The sequence below is a fragment of the Gobius niger genome (genome assembly GCF_951799975.1).
Source record: "Gobius niger genome assembly, chromosome: 6".
Taxonomy (NCBI): Eukaryota; Metazoa; Chordata; class Actinopteri; order Gobiiformes; family Gobiidae; genus Gobius; species Gobius niger.
In genome coordinates, this window is record NC_136857.1 from 20,041,182 (window position 1) to 20,058,731 (window position 17,550).

The window sequence follows — 17,550 nt, forward strand, 5'->3', positions numbered from 1 at the left end:
GTTCTCTTGTAAAGTGCCAGTGCGGGCGATAATCTGATTCACGTTCTCCTTTTATCTCCTCTCATTATACAGTTTGTCTCTTAATTCCTGACTTCATTTCCTCCGAGCTCACCCACTTTGTTCGCACTCCCGTCATGTCCGCACTGCTAATTGGTTGCCTAATCTCAAACAAGCCCGTCTAATTGACTTTACTATTGCAAATTTAATTAGTAGGTATCGACCGCATTTCTATTGATATAGCAGCTGCTCTATTTTACTTTTCCAAATGCGACTTTTGAAAATGTTAGTAGCAAGAAGTGCACTTAGAGGAACTTGCAGCGAGGGTAATCACGGCTCATTTGAATCAGGTACGGAGCCCTCCTGTTGGACGGCCTGATTTGAAAGATTCCACGATGGTGTGTGTGTCTCTAAGGGAAGTGCATATGTAAATGGAGGTAATGGGAGAAAGAAAAAAAAAAAACAGTTACATGTGTTTGACTTTTTGTAATTACCCCAACTCCTCAGGGAGGCATTTAAAAGCTGGTGATTACTTTGTTTGATTGCTTGCGGAATGAGATGAACAAATGCTAAATGCTAACTGGATAAAACACGGTAGAGATGGCGTCTTCACAGAATGTATAAAAGAAGCACACGTTTTGAGGGGTAGAGCTGAAGGTGGCAGATCATGTTATCTTTATGCATGATGAGGTTAGGGTTAGGAGTGAATTTGCTGGTCAGTTTGTTGCTAGTTGTTTTCAATGGGTCAATGATGCGAGGACCAAAGTGAAGATTTACGAGAGCAGCAAGGGAAAATGGCTCTTGAAGTCACAATTTCCCATATCTATCGAGAAACGTAGAATGATATATATATATATTTTGCAGGCAGTCTCTTCCTAGTTTCAACAAGTCTCGGTCTGGTTCTCTCACGCTGCTAAAAGGCTTGTGTACGTTCTAGCCATTGCTGTTGTGATCGACCATGAATTATTGTTTTTCCTTATAGTTGACGTTTTACTAATTCAGACTTCTCTCAACTCTGTCCAAGTTTCGAGTCTCCACGGAGCTAAACTGGCTCAAATCTTGGGAGTGCTTATACAAATAGCCGTTTCCTCTTCCTTTACGACCGCTGAGAAACTGTCTTCTAAGAATGCAGGCACTGATAATGCATTCGCTTTTTACCCTCAACCAGAAGAAATATGTTTTTCCTAAAAGCTCCCCTGTGCCTCGCTCTTCAATAAAACACTTTTACTTCAGAAAAATACAGTGTTTGACCTCGGCGCTAACTTGTTGATTTGTTTCTGTGCAGATCCGTGCAGGAGGGTTCGAGTACTCCCCTGGGACTCTCCAGATCTACTCAGACAGCTTGCTGACTCTGCCCGCCATCATTGGGATTGGAGGGGGCGGCGGTCTGCTACTACTGGTCATCATCGCTGTGCTCATCGCCTACAAGAGGAAGTCCCGGGATGCGGATCGCACCTTGAAACGCCTGCAACTCCAGATGGATAACCTGGAGTCTCGAGTGGCATTGGAATGTAAAGAAGGTATGGAAACAATGCACAGCTACATAGAACTGAATTTGAACATGGAGTCCGTGTAGTCGATTAGTCTCTGTAGGCTGTAGGCTAGACTTTTGGGCTCAGTGAAATCTTCAGCTTCAGACCTGACACAGTGATTGGGCTAGACACCTATAGTGAATGGTGTTGTTATGTATGGTCTCTCCCCAGGCTTTTTTCTCCTACAGACCGTACCAGACTTAAATATTTTGCATGAACTCGGGGTGACAGGGCGGTGACACATGCATGAGATCTGATTGCGTTTCTGCGGCGTACAGAACCCCGTGCTTTTCATTGCCAGCCCAGCGCCATATACATCCTCTTTTTCTCAGGACATGGACAGTGTTTAATTCACAGTGGGATGAATAACGTTGTAGGTTGTCCTGTGGGAGCTCAAAAGATGTTGCCTAACTGCTGAATAAAGTACATGAGGCACAATGTAAAGTAAGAGATTAGAAGACGCTGCAAATGGGAAGCAGTAGCTTTTGCGTTTTTGCAGTATACCACACCTCAGTCGGCCTCTGTTATTGTAAGCGACACCCTCTAGCCACTGACCGTAAGCACTGATGCAGCAGGTCGGTGCACGCACCTTGGACCAACGCTGTCGTTGCCTCAGGTGGAAGATCGGGCCCAATATCTTTTGATTGTGGAAAGGCTTTTTAGATGACCAAAAGCTGCTCATATTGTGTGATATGTAGATCTGAGAGTCATCTGCATAGTTGTGGGAGGACAAATGCTTATTAACTGGAAGAAATAAAAGATGATGAATCTGGTTTTAAAAGTTCAAGCTTAACTCTACCAGTGATAGTCACTTACTCCAGGCTTTAAATAAACTACAAATCCCTAAACAGTTTTTTAAGGCGATGTTTTTTCAGTGGAGTCAGCCATGATAAATGTTGTATTTATTTCTAAAACAAAGCTATTGTTTTTTCGGAAACAACTATACAAACCAAGCGTTTTACAGTGAAGCGTTGCATTAATCAAAAAAAAAAAAAAGAGGTCAGGGATTCATTTACAGAAAAGGAACAGTTGAAATAATATCTAGCATACATTTGTTGTGTTAGTTTATTTATTTATTATTTATGGATAAAAGTGTGGTAACGCTTTAGAATACGGCCCGGTAATTAACAGGTAATTACGGTGGTACGTCCCTGGTACTTACAGAGGTAATTAACAAGTAATTACGGTGGTACGTCCCTGGTACTTACAGAGGTAATTAACAGGTAATTACGGTGGTACATCCCTGGTACTTACAGAGGTAATTAACAGGTAATAACGGTGGTACATCCCTGGTACTTACAGAGGTAATTAACAGGTAATTACGGTGGTACATCCCTGGTACTTACAGATGTAATTAACAGGTAATTACGGTGGTACATCCCTGGTACTTACAGAGGTAATTAACAGGTAATTACGGTGGTACATCCCTGGTACTTACAGAGGTAATTAACAGGTAATTACGGTGGTACATCCCTGGTACTTACAGAGGTAATTAACAGGTAATTACGGTGGTACATCCCTGGTACTTACAGAGGTAATTAACAGGTAATTACGGTGGTACATCCCTGGTACTTACAGAGGTAATTACTATGTAGTTGCAGTGGTACATTCCTGGTAATTACAGAGGTGTGTTTAGGTAACTTAAGTGGTAGTAACTAGGTACTTTTAGTGGTAAGACCTAGACCATCAGTGATATATAGTAAGAATGGGCTTATGTAGGTTATGATAGCTGGTACTGATATGATGGTTGATTATGATTATGATGACTTTGTGAATAAACAAAAAATACATTTAATAACACATGAGTCTCTTTATTTTGATGAAAACACAGAGAAAGCAAGAAAAACATTTATACATTTATTACATTTTGGTATACATTCTCCTAAATAGGTTTTCCCATACAGGCAAATAATCTGTATTTACATCCCTGGACTTTCATGTACAAATGACTGTAGTTAACCAGTAATTAATACAGCAACCCCACAGACTTACCAGTGACAACACTTGTAATTACCAGGTAATTAACACAACTCACGGGCCGTATTCTAAAGCGAGACAAAGCTGGTAACTACCAAGGACTTACCAGTTACAACACTTGTAATTACCAGGTAATTAACACAACTCACGGGCCGTATTCAAAAGCGAGACAAAGCTGGTAACTACCAAGGACTTACCAGTGACAACACTTGTAATTACCAGGTAATTATCACAACTCACGGGCCGTATTCTAAAGCGAGACAAAGCTGGTAACTACCAAGACTTACCAGTTACAACACTTGTAATTACCAGGTAATTATCACAACTCACGGGCCGTATTCTAAAGCGAGACAAAGCTGGTAACTACAGAGGACTTACCAGTTACAACACTTGTAATTACCAGTAATTAACACAACTCACGGGCCGTATTATAAAGCGAGACAAAGCTGGTAACTACCAAGGACTTACCAGTTACAACACTTGTAATTACCAGGTAATTAACACAACTCACGGGCCGTATTCTAAAGCGAGACAAAGCTGGTAACTACCAAGGACTTACCAGTTACAACACTTGTAATTACCAGGTAATTAACACAACTCACGGGCCGTATTATAAAGCGAGACAAAGCTACCAAGGACTTACCAGTTACAACACTTGTAATTACCAGGTAATTAACACAACTCACGGGCCGTATTCTAAAGTGAGACAAAGCTGGTAACTATAGGGACTTACCAGTTACAACACTTGTTATTACCAGGTAATTAACACAACTCACGGGCCGTATTCTAAAGTGAGACAAAGCTGGTAACTATAGGGACTTACCAGTTACTACACTTGTAATTACCAGGTAATTAACACAACTCACGGGCCGTATTCTAAAGCGAGACAAAGCTGGTAACTAGCAAGACTTACCAGTTACAACACTTGTAATTACCAGGTAATTAACACAACTCACGGGCCGTATTCTAAAGCGAGACAAAGCTGGTAACTATAGGGACTTACCAGTTACAACACTTGTAATTACCAGGTAATTAACACAACTCACGGGCCGTATTCTAAAGCGAGACAAAGCTGGTAACTATAGGGACTTACCAGTTACAACACTTGTAATTACCAGGTAATTAACACAACTCACGGGCCGTATTCTAAAGCGAGACAAAGCTGGTAACTACCAAGGATTTACCAGTTACAACACTTGTAATTACCAGGTAATTAACACAACTCACGGGCCGTATTCAAAAGCGAGACAAAGCTGGTAACTACCAAGGACTTACCAGTTACAACACTTGTAATTACCAGGTAATTAACAGACCTCACGGGCCGTATTCTAAAGCGAGACAAAGCTGGTAACTACCAAGGATTTACCAGTTACAACACTTGTAATTACCAGGTAATTAACAGACCTCACGGGCCACCTCACGCGAGACAAAGATGGCAAGTCCGAACACTTACCAGTTGCAACACCTGTATTTAGCCAGAAATAACGGGCAATTAACAGTAAGGTTAAGTTTTCAACAGGAGTCTCTGAACAACATGTTCTCAAAATCCTGCCTGCGGGTCCATAAGCCTGGTTTCCATCAACAAAAAACAGCAATTCTTCTTCTGGTTCTGAGACTTCTTATTTTCTTTGGTAGCCAAGGAACCGAATGGACTGTGGACTTAAGAACTTCATTCAGTCGTCAGTTGTCCTCACACTGGCGGGGTAGATACAGGTGAAGGTTACCTCTGCAATACATAATGTTTATAAAGTAATTGCGTGTTGAACATTATTCTGTTCTAACAGCAGGTGGATAGCATTATCACTTACATTTGTTTTGACCCATCGGTGTGCCTCTTCTTGGAAGCAGGACCTAAAACATGTAAGTGGAAGATGTAATTTTAGTTGCAAAGGTTTCTATATTTTAAACTTGTAATGAAGTTCACATAAATACATAGACTATTTTTTATTTATGGCTGAGCTTATCAAATTTATTTCTGTTCAGTGGATTTTGTGTGTGTGTGTGTGTGTGTGTGTGTGTGTGTGTGTGTGTGTGTGTGTGTGTGTGTGTGTGTGTGTGTGTTGGGGGGTCTTGCAATTGTAATCGCAATTGATCACATTTAATCCTGCTTCATTACGTAAATGTATCTTCTGTGAACTATAAGGAGAGTGTTCCTAACGTGTGCACACCTGAACTATGGCAATGCAAAGCTCCAGGTTAGGAACCACTGCTTTAGGCAACAGTTTGTGCTTCCTACTATACATTTAGTCCATCTGTGTCACACACTCACAAATTATTAGGATCCAATTTGTATACACGTGTGCCTTAGTCCATGTAAATGCGACCACATGAAAGAAAATAACCCCCAAATAAGTTTGTCTAGAGCCAGCTAAATGCTTCAGTGAAATTAAAATAACAAACAGCTTTAGCAAGTGCATTACATTTACTCACTTTTAAAGGGAAGAGCTGAGAATCTTTCAGGGAATGCTTCTCATCGTCACATGGAAAATGGTCCAAATCTACACGGCGCTTCTAATGTCAGTGCACGAGCGGCCTCAGGTCTACTGTAACAAAACTTTTAACATGCACATGTGTAAATACTTTAGTCATAGATGAGAGGTAAACAAATTAAACCTTACTCAAATCTACTTACATTCTGACTGAGTCTTTGTCAAAGTGTGTGCTTCATTTCCCTGCATTCTTCTTTTCCGCATAATGCACGACATACTGGTGGATACTGGAAAGCCTTCATGTCTTCATCCTCACAGGCCTTTAGATCACAGTGCCTTCTCTGGTATTTGTAAAATGGACAAACAGGATACTGAGGTGAGGACACTTAACCTTCCCACAACTATTGCAAAAGTCACTTTACCTTCTTCTTTGTGCATATCACTGAATTCCAATGTAGTAAGATGTTGTTGCTAGAGATGATTCTCTAGTTGTGCAGACCCTGGAGACAATGTGGGGGAAGTGTCTTGCCCAAGGGCACAACAGCAGCATGTACCTGTGGGAGCTGGGGTCATCTAGGTAAAAAGGAGACAGTAAAGAATTAGCCCCATTCCCATTTGTGACAGTTTTATGTCAAACACCAAAAGAAACTGTCCTTTTTCTTCAAATAATTCCAATAGAATTCTCAGATTAAATTAAACAGATAAATGTAATGCACAGGGATGGCCTGGTCAACCAGCTGCTCTTGCTTTCTGCTCAAAGACAAGAGTATCTGGGACTTTTCTCACAGCCAATCATTCAACACATTTTATAAATCGATCCAATCAGAGACGCCAGTTTGTGAATGAAGACTCTCAAATCACATCACATTCAGAACAAACTTTATCACTCCTGTTACCTGTAATTAAAATAATTAAGCGTTTTTCCTGATTTAACACAAGATGAGTGCAATATTTGACAATTAAGTGTAGTGGGATGGGTCGGCAATGGCATGTTCTCCAGATTACATGTTTCTCCCATCCTGCGAACAATCTACACATTTGTGTGTGAATTGGAGAAGCGCGTTAGCGAGCTGGCTCAAGATCCAGTGCAAGCAGGAAAAAGAGGCAAAAGAAACCCCAAAACACAACAAACAGATCTCAGAATCGATTTGATTCTACATTATCTTAAAAAGGGACCATTGTACTCGTTTATATTCCATCCTTTAAGGCCCATACAAAGCAGTTTTATACTGTTTATTTTGGATCAGCACTTTTACTCAAAGATCATTTTAGAATCATTTATTGCTTAAGCCCTAAGAAGTATCACGGAGTTAAATTCTCAAAACTCTGCCTGTTTGCGCCTCTGCACAGACGGAGGGGGGCAGGGGCGGGCGGAGCGTCTCGGTGCTGGTGTTACGTTGAGGGGCAGACAGCGTTTAGGATTTATGGAGACAATGCTGAAAACAGCGATATTAACGTTACTTGCACTTTACAGAGGCTAATTGCGTGCATATTTAATTAGGTCCTCGCGGTCATTTGTAAGGATTTTTCTTGTAAGACTCGGGCGGATGTGCGTCACGGTCGCCGTTTTAAAAAATGAGCGGGAACGGTCAGACGCTACACTTTATCGACTAACAGTACAGTCTGAAGCATAAATAATTCTCCTGGGTCAAACTACCTGCAAACGGAAGTCAGAAATATCATTTCGTTGGATATTAATGAAGTATATTACCTTATTTCGGTGGCTTAGGTGGTCTACGTTGCTTCACTTCAGCTCCCACAGCAGCGCACTGCGGCTGCGCAGAACCAAAATGTAACTCCATCGGAGGTACGCAAGCGTCATGACGTCATGACGCTCGCGTCCACAGACTCCACACATAGAAATATATCCACACCGCGCTGAAGAGCGTAGATCTGCAGCCTGAATAAGGTAGTATGCTTTATTAATATCCAACGATATGACATGTCTGACTTCAGTTTGCAGGTAGTTTGACCCAGGAGAATTATTTATGCTTCAGACTGTACTGTTAGTCGATAAAGTCTGACCTTTCCCGCTCATTTTTTAAAACGGCGACCGTGACGCACATCCGCCCGAGTCTTAGAAAAATCCTTACAAATGACCGCGAGGACCTAATTAAATATGCACGCAATTAGCCACTGTAAAGTGCAAGTAACGTTAATATCGCTGTTTTCAGCATTGTCTCCATAAATCCTAAACGCTGTCTGCCCCTCAACGTAACACCAGCACCGAGACGCTCCGCCCGCCCCTGCCCCCCTCCGTCTGTGCAGAGGCGCAAACAGGCAGAGTTTTGAGAATTTAACTCCGTGATACTTCTTAGGGCTTAAGCAATAAATGATTCTAAAATGATCTTTGAGTAAAAGTGCTGATCCAAAATAAACAGTATAAAACTGCTTCTTATGGGCCTTAAAGGATGGAATATAAACGAGTACAATGGTCCCTTTTTAAGATAATGTAGAATCAAATCGATTCTGAGATCTGTTTGTTGTGTTTTGGGGTTTCTTTTGCCTCTTTTTCCTGTTTACACTGGATCTTGAGCCAGCTCGCTAACGCGCTTCTCCAATTCACACACAAATGTGTAGATTGTTCGCAGGATGGGAGAAACATGTAATCTGGAGAACATGCCATTGCCGACCCATCCCACTACACTTAATTGTCAAATATTGCACTCATCTTGTGTCAAATCAGGAAAAACGCTTAATTATTTTAATTACAGGTAACAGGAGTGATAAAGTTTGTTCTGAATGTGATGTGATTTGAGAGTCTTCATTCACAAACTGGCGTCTTTGATTGGATCGATTTATAAAATGTGTTGAATGATTGGCTGTGAGAAAAGTCCCAGATACTCTTGTCTTTGAGCAGAAAGCAAGAGCAGCTGGTTGACCAGGCCATCCCTGTGCATTACATTTATCTGTTTAATTTAATCTGAGAATTCTATTGGAATTAATTGAAGAAAAAGGACAGATTCTTTTGGTGTTTGACATAAAACTGTCACAAATGGGAATGGGGCTAATTCTTTACTGTCTCCTTTTTACCTAGATGACCCCAGCTCCCACAGGTACATGCTGCTGTTGTGCCCTTGGGCAAGACACTTCCCCCACATTGTCTCCAGGGTCTGCACAACTAGAGAATCATCTCTAGCAACAACATCTTACTACATTGGAATTCAGTGATATGCACAAAGAAGAAGGTAAAGTGACTTTTGCAATAGTTGTGGGAAGGTTAAGTGTCCTCACCTCAGTATCCTGTTTGTCCATTTTACAAATACCAGAGAAGGCACTGTGATCTAAAGGCCTGTGAGGATGAAGACATGAAGGCTTTCCAGTATCCACCAGTATGTCGTGCATTATGCGGAAAAGAAGAATGCAGGGAAATGAAGCACACACTTTGACAAAGACTCAGTCAGAATGTAAGTAGATTTGAGTAAGGTTTAATTTGTTTACCTCTCATCTATGACTAAGGTATTTACACATGTGCATGTTGTTAAAAGTTTTGTTACAGTAGACCTGAGGCCGCTCGTGCACTGACATTAGAAGTGCCGTGTAGATTTGGACCATTTTCCATGTGACGATGAGAAGCATTCCCTGAAAGATTCTCAGCTCTTCCCTTTAAAAGTGAGTAAATGTAATGCACTTGCTAAAGCTGTTTGTTATTTTAATTTCACTGAAGCATTTAGCTGGCTCTAGACAAACTTATTTGGGGGTTATTTTCTTTCATGTGGTCGCATTTACATGGACTAAGGCACACGTGTATACAAATTGGATCCTAATCATTTGTGAGTGTGTGACACAGATGGACTAAATGTATAGTAGGAAGCACAAACTGTTGCCTAAAGCAGTGGTTCCTAACCTGGAGCTTTGCATTGCCATACTTCAGGTGTGCACACGTTAGGAACACTCTCCTTATAGTTCACAGAAGATACATTTACGTAATGAAGCAGGATTAAATGTGATCAATTGCGATTACAATTGCAAGACCCCCCAACACACACACACACACACACACACAAAATCCACTGAACAGAAATAAATTTGATAAGCTCAGCCATAAATAAAAATAGTCTATGTATTTATGTGAAGTTCATTACAAGTTTAAAATATAGAAACCTTTGCAACTAAAATTACATCTTCCACTTACATTTTTTAGGTCCTGCTTCCAAGAAGAGGCACACCGATGGGTCAAAACAAATGTAAGTGATAATGCTATCCACCTGCTGTTAGAACAGAATAATGTTCAACACGCAATTACTTTATAAACATTATGTATTGCAGAGGTAACCTTCACCTGTATCTACCCCGCCAGTGTGAGGACAACTGACGACTGAATGAAGTTCTTAAGTCCACAGTCCATTCGGTTCCTTGGCTACCAAAGAAAATAAGAAGTCTCAGAACCAGAAGAAGAATTGCTGTTTTTTGTTGATGGAAACCAGGCTTATGGACCCGCAGGCAGGATTTTGAGAACATGTTGTTCAGAGACTCCTGTTGAAAACTTAACCTTACTGTTAATTGCCCGTTATTTCTGGCTAAATACAGGTGTTGCAACTGGTAAGTCTTCGGACTTGCCATCTTTGTCTCGCGTGAGGTGGCCCGTGAGGTCTGTTAATTACCTGGTAATTACAAGTGTTGTAACTGGTAAATCCTTGGTAGTTACCAGCTTTGTCTCGCTTTAGAATACGGCCCGTGAGGTCTGTTAATTACCTGGTAATTACAAGTGTTGTAACTGGTAAGTCCTTGGTAGTTACCAGCTTTGTCTCGCTTTAGAATACGACCCGTGAGTTGTGTTAATTACCTGGTAATTACAAGTGTTGTAACTGGTAAGTCCCTATAGTTACCAGCTTTGTCTCGCTTCAGAATACGACCCGTGAGTTGTGTTAATTACCTGGTAATTACAAGTGTTGTAACTGGTAAGTCCTTGGTAGTTACCAGCTTTGTCTCGCTTTATAATACGGCCCGTGAGTTGTGTTAATTACCTGGTAATTACAAGTGTAGTAACTGGTAAGTCCTTGGTAGTTACTAGCTTTGTCTCGCTTTAGAATACGGCCCGTGAGTTGTGTTAATTACCTGGTAATTACAAGTGTTGTAACTGGTAAGTCTTGGTAGTTACCAGCTTTGTCTCGCTTTTGAATACGGCCCGTGAGTTGTGTTAATTACCTGGTAATTACAAGTGTTGTAACTGGTAAATCCTTGGTAGTTACCAGCTTTGTCTCGCTTTAGAATACGGCCCGTGAGTTGTGTTAATTACCTGGTAATTACAAGTGTTGTAACTGGTAAGTCTTGGTAGTTACCAGCTTTGTCTCGCTTTTGAATACGGCCCGTGAGTTGTGTTAATTACCTGGTAATTACAAGTGTAACTGGTAAGTCCCTATAGTTACCAGCTTTGTCTCGCTTTAGAATACGGCCCGTGAGTTGTGTTAATTACCTGGTAATTACAAGTGTTGTAACTGGTAAGTCTTGGTAGTTACCAGCTTTGTCTCGCTTTAGAATACGGCCCGTGAGTTGTGTTAATTACCTGGTAATTACAAGTGTTGTCACTGGTAAGTCCTTGGTAGTTACCAGCTTTGTCTCGCTTTTGAATACGGCCCGTGAGTTGTGTTAATTACCTGGTAATAACAAGTGTTGTAACTGGTAAGTCTTGGTAGTTACCAGCTTTGTCTCGCTTTTGAATACGGCCCGTGAGTTGTGTTAATTACCTGGTAATTACAAGTGTAACTGGTAAGTCCCTATAGTTACCAGCTTTGTCTCGCTTTAGAATACGGCCCGTGAGTTGTGTTAATTACCTGGTAATTACAAGTGTTGTAACTGGTAAGTCTTGGTAGTTACCAGCTTTGTCTCGCTTTTGAATACGGCCCGTGAGTTGTGTTAATTACCTGGTAATTACAAGTGTAACTGGTAAGTCCCTATAGTTACCAGCTTTGTCTCGCTTTAGAATACGGCCCGTGAGTTGTGTTAATTACCTGGTAATTACAAGTGTTGTAACTGGTAAGTCTTGGTAGTTACCAGCTTTGTCTCGCTTTAGAATACGGCCCGTGAGTTGTGTTAATTACCTGGTAATTACAAGTGTTGTCACTGGTAAGTCCTTGGTAGTTACTAGCTTTGTCTCGCTTTAGAATACGGCCCGTGAGTTGTGTTAATTACCTGGTAATTACAAGTGTTGTAACTGGTAAGTCTTGGTAGTTACCAGCTTTGTCTCGCTTTAGAATACGGCCCGTGAGTTGTGTTAATTACCTGGTAATTACAAGTGTTGTCACTGGTAAGTCTGTGGGGTTGCTGTATTAATTACTGGTTAACTACAGTCATTTGTACATGAAAGTCCAGGGATGTGAATACAGATTATTTGCCTGTATGGGAAAACCTATTTAGGAGAATGTATACCAAAATGTAATAAATGTATAAATGTTTTTCTTGCTTTCTCTGTGTTTTCATCAAAATAAAGAGACTCATGTGTTATTAAATGTATTACTTTTTGTTTATTCACAAAGTCATCATAATCATAAGCAACCATCATATCAGTACCAGCTATCATAACCTACATGAGCCCATTCTTACTATATATCACTGATGGTCTAGGTCTTACCACTAAAAGTACCTAGTTACTACCACTTAAGTTACCTAAACACACCTCTGTAATTACCAGGAATGTACCACTGCAACTACATAGTAATTACCTCTGTAAGTACCAGGGATGTACCACCATAATTACCTGTTAATTACCTCTGTAAGTACCAGGGATGTACCACCGTAATTACCTGTTAATTACCTCTGTAAGTACCAGGGATGTACCACCGTAATTACCTGTTAATTACCTCTGTAAGTACCAGGGATGTACCACCGTAATTACCTGTTAATTACATCTGTAAGTACCAGGGATGTACCACCGTAATTACCTGTTAATTACCTCTGTAAGTACCAGGGATGTACCACCGTAATTACCTGTTAATTACCGGGCCGTATTCTAAAGCGTTACCAAAAGGGGGACTTGGGCCGGCATAAATGCTGCAGCCTGAGCTATTGTTTATGACGTATCCACTTTAAAGTGAATAAAGCAGCTATACCTCAGTACCCCATTTATTAAAAAAGGCTATGAATCTAAACTTGCCCAGCGATGCATGCTCCCGTCTCTCCTCCTCCTTCACAACATCCCGCCTCTCCTGCTGCCCTCCCAGCTGCTCCCTTGCGCAGGGACGCGACGTGTGGGCGGAGGGACAGATGAAATGGGCGGAGTTTCAAGAAGTGTGGATTTTGTGGGGGTCCTGAGGGGAGACATTGGGGCTGTAGGTTTATTCATCCATATAGGCTCATCCAGACTGGAGCGTTCATGGCTAATTAGCTGCACTTTGCAAACGCCAACTGCCGACTGGCAAGTGACAATGGAGATGTTTATGAATGCTGAGTGGAAAGCTCATATTTGAGGAAACACGGGGAGAGATATGAAAATATGGTTATGCAAGCAGATGTTGTGATGCAGAGTGGGGAGTGTGTAGCTTGGCTCTTTCAGATCGAAATGGGACTTCGCCAAGCAGTCCAACAAATATTCCCAGGTAAATTGTTATGAAACAAAGAAACGCTTTCCCATCACCAGAACTGTATTTTTTCTCTCATCTGAAGCCAAAATTTGCCCATACTATAATGACCAGCTTTTAACATTGCAAAATTGTTGATTCCGAAGCTGCTATTATGTCGTAATGTATGTTCCTTTGTTCGTTTTTTGCACCCGGCTCATAATTACTGGTTATTCCGTGACATTTCAGAGCCTCGCTGACCTGGCCTTTTGTCAGAGTGCAACCAACAGACTCCACTCATTGTACTCTTTATAATGTACAAATAATAAACTCATTTTGTGTTCCGCGGCTTTGCACAATTGGATTTAATGGCATCAACGTCGCATACACTGACAAGTTGCTTTCTGTACAAGTCAATAGTACGTAAGTTGTAAAATTAGAGGCTAATTTTGCTGTCAGCTCTGGTGAAAACGCCAAAGTTGGTGGTTTGTCACACTTTCTTCCAACATGTAAAGAGCGAAACTGACTTTTGGAACTTCCAACCATATTATTAGATTTTTCTCGCATGAAGAACTCACCCGGCGTTTGTGTTTTGTGCATATTTGATTTGTCCTGCATAACCAGCCCATACAAGAGCTCAAAACACTCGCCGCTCACCTACTGATGTCACGAGGCAGTGAGTGTGGCTGTATGTTCCAGACATGTTCACTAGACTCATTCTAGACGTCTCATTTCTTAAGTTGCCCTCACTACAAAACATGTTTTTCTAATTACCTGCAACTATTGTTTTTGCCTTTTTATACACTCACCTTTGTGCTTTCAAAACACCCAGCAAACTTCTTAAATATACGATGTCTGATATACAGCGCTGGGGAGTAACTAAATACATGTATTTAGAATACTCATTTTGAGTAGTAAGTTACATTTTCATTTGAGAGTATTTGGAGTACAGTCACTTTCCAAATATCAAAGGATACATCCCAGTACTCAATCATTACATTTTAGCTCCATATTGCACAACATTATTAAGAAAGAACTTTCAATGTTGACCTGTTATTCCTCCTAAAATAAAATAAAGATTTAAACACTGCACTTTTGTCACATGATGCAGTATGTGCTGCATTTGCCAAGAGAGTTAAAGAGTTCATCATTAATGGTAATTGAGTACAATCATCTACATGTTTATAATTATACGCCATATTTATGCATAAATATAATGACAATCAATGTGAAAGTATTCTAAAAGTATTCAGTAACGAAACACAATTTCAAAGTATTCTCCCCAACACTGCTGATATAGGAGTGCTATGGTGTCCACAAGTATGTGTTGAATATTGCAATAATGCACTAAAAGACAAGAAAAGCATTGTGTTATAGTTTTGTTTTGTTTTAAATGGCAAATTAATTATTCAACAGATTTGCAAATCCATGTTCATAAACCAAGGTTGCTGTTAATAGCATCTAATAGCTAAGAACTTGTTTTTCTGCATCTGAGGTAAAACTGCATGACAAATTGACAAAAACACTTTGCACCATTTGATTTGAGTCCCTCTCTTAAATAACGTTTACATAATCGTTTATTCTCCCTTTTAATTTTGCAGCCTTTGCCGAGCTGCAGACTGACATCCACGAGCTGACCCAGGAGTTAGACGGTGCCGGGATCCCCTTTCTGGACTACCGCACCTACGCCATGAGGGTCCTTTTCCCGGGGATCGAGGACCACCCTGTGCTCAAGGAGATGGAGGTACGGGTCAGTACACCACCGGCCAATTCGACTACTCTAAGATTACTAACCAACCTGCAATCAACACCCAATCATTGTAGCTACACTAACAAACTAATGAAACTATTGTCTACTATGTAGGATCAGAAACATATTCAACAATAATCATATACGTCTAGGTGACAAACATGATCATTATTGAATATATTTTCTGAAGTTTGTTTCATAGCACCTGCTGCGCCTTCACACTGGAATTTTGACTCTAAAACACTCCCCATATACTGCAGCATCAACAAGGTGTGATAATAGTCATAACTTCAGAAACATGTTATCCTGCAATGAAAATGTGTGTTGCGTAATACACAAAGATTTCAGCATGAACATGTGAGAAACTCCAAAAGGCTGAAAGCAGGGCAACACGGAAAGCTGGATTGTTACCTCCATTATACATCCTCTTTAGTTATTAATGAGTCCACTACACTCTGCAGTACATGTATTCACCTTGACAGTGCACGCCAAATGGAGATTGCGATTTATGCACGTTCGCGGTGGAATGAATCAAACGTAAAGCGCCCCTCTCTGAAACCTAGTTCGTAATCAGTGGTTATCATTAAGATGTAGAATGTGGCGCGCATCATTGACTTTGATTGGAGTTCTGACTTTTTGGATTTGACGAATAATTTGTTTGACCTTTTATCGCGCCATTAAAGCACTCCAGCCTGAAAATGAATTGATGCAGCTCGAAAAGGTAAGACATCCAGAGAGGTTCAGCTCAGCAGTACGGATTTAAAAACAGATTTTCTGCCCGAGACACATTCAGTAACTGGACGGAACCTGCCCTGCATTCTGAGTAGAGGTCGACCGATACGGGTTTTTCTAAGGGTGATGCAGATTTTTTGGGATTGCCGATACGCTTGGCCGATTTTTCCAAATGTCTGGTCTTGTACAAACATGAATACTTGGCCACTCAAGCTTCAGGTGATTCTATCATAGTTTCTGTCCCATCTTTGATTAGTTGCTGTTAGCATTAGCATGCTGCCGTTAGCATTAGCATACTGTTGCTAGTCGGTTGATCCAAAATACAATTGCGGGGGTTGAAACTAACTCAGTGATTGAATTCATTGTGCCTCAAAATGACTTGCAGCATGTCCATACTGACTGAGGTTTAGTGAAACTTGTATTTTTACAAACTTGTAGCTAACCACTTTTCATCCTGATGTTTCTCTGTTCCCCTGAGGCCTTAGAGGCCTCAGAGGAAACAAAACACATAATCATACATAAGTACTGATATGTTTGTGGATTGTGTTCAGAACAGAAAAGAAAATGCATCTCAAATGTGAGTCATTGTGTATAAACGTAGAAATGTCTCATGAGCTACTGGTTGGAGATCCCTGGCTTCGTATGGTGCTTTTTTTGATTACACAAGTGCTGTAATAGAATAAGGTGAGGATCTTTGCCTCGGCTTTGTTTTGATTGTTTTGAGTTGAGTGACAGGGCCCTTGAGGAGAACCACTGTCAGCGCAGTACTGCATGTTTTAATGCAGTTAGCAGATACTTATTGAATAGACTCTGCACCTGCACTGACCTCTGCTGACAAAGTGGCTCAAACAGTGCGCTCCAGATTGCATTTCTCTAACTGGATATGGGATTGTTCTGCGGAGGTTATGATGGTCATGTACTTCAGACTTCCTCTGCCTCTCTGAGTGGATATCCCCGAGGGCTCTGTTCTAATCCAATGGCCTGTGTAAACCACCTTCTCTGGCTTTATTGCTCTGAGTGAAGCGCCAGGTCTTAAGCCATACAAACACTGCGCTGCACCTCACACAATTTCATATCAAGATGGAGACTGAGGTGGACCATAATCAAAGGATTCTTACTTATAAACAGTGATGCCGTTTGTACAGTATATAAAGAAACTTTCCATGGTGCGGCGTTTGATTACTTTTGACTGTGACGCTAAAGGACGTGCAGGGATTTGTCGGCGTCTGGCTGCAAGTAAAGTGAACCTTGCCATTTTTGAGGCATTTAAAAAATCTGAATATTGGGAATCGTGTGTGTGAGCTAGAAACAAGCTCCGTGACAGCCACGGTCCTTTGAGCCTATTGTGGAAGTGAGCGTTCTGTTGCGCAGGTCTAAATGAGAGTCAGTGAGTTTACTTGAAACCGTTAAAGAAGAACTAAGTAACTTAACTTAACTTTTGCTGTCCCTCTGGGGTAATACAAGCGTTAAAACATCTCCCCCGGTGTCTCTGGCCAGAAGACCACAATTGCAACTTCGCTGCCTCCGGGTTGGAGCCACCAATATACACTAAGGGAATCACGAAGAAGAAGTTAACAGGCTAACAGGCAAAGCTAACTGCAGGCTAGCATCACTTAAACAGTATATACAGCCCAGTT

General features: G+C 41.0%; 1 protein-coding gene and 1 long non-coding RNA gene across 3 annotated transcripts in view; one reads left to right on the plus strand and one right to left on the minus strand.

Annotated features, from left to right (window-relative positions):
* LOC306963912 overlaps window positions 1–17,550 on the minus strand; it is a 393,872-nt gene that overhangs the window by 286,459 nt on the left and 89,863 nt on the right. The window lies entirely within an intron of this gene.
* Window positions 1–17,550, plus strand: part of plxna1a (plexin A1a) — a 308,362-nt gene that overhangs the window by 263,861 nt on the left and 26,951 nt on the right. Inside the window, exons 20-21 of one of the 2 annotated variants that reach the window (XM_079557533.1) lie at window positions 1,283–1,517; window positions 15,033–15,181. In XM_079557533.1, the coding sequence (XP_079413659.1) occupies window positions 1,283–1,517; window positions 15,033–15,181 (384 nt within the window). The remainder of the gene's footprint in view (window positions 1–1,282; window positions 1,518–15,032; window positions 15,182–17,550) is intronic. The other variant, XM_079557534.1, reaches the window with a different exon arrangement.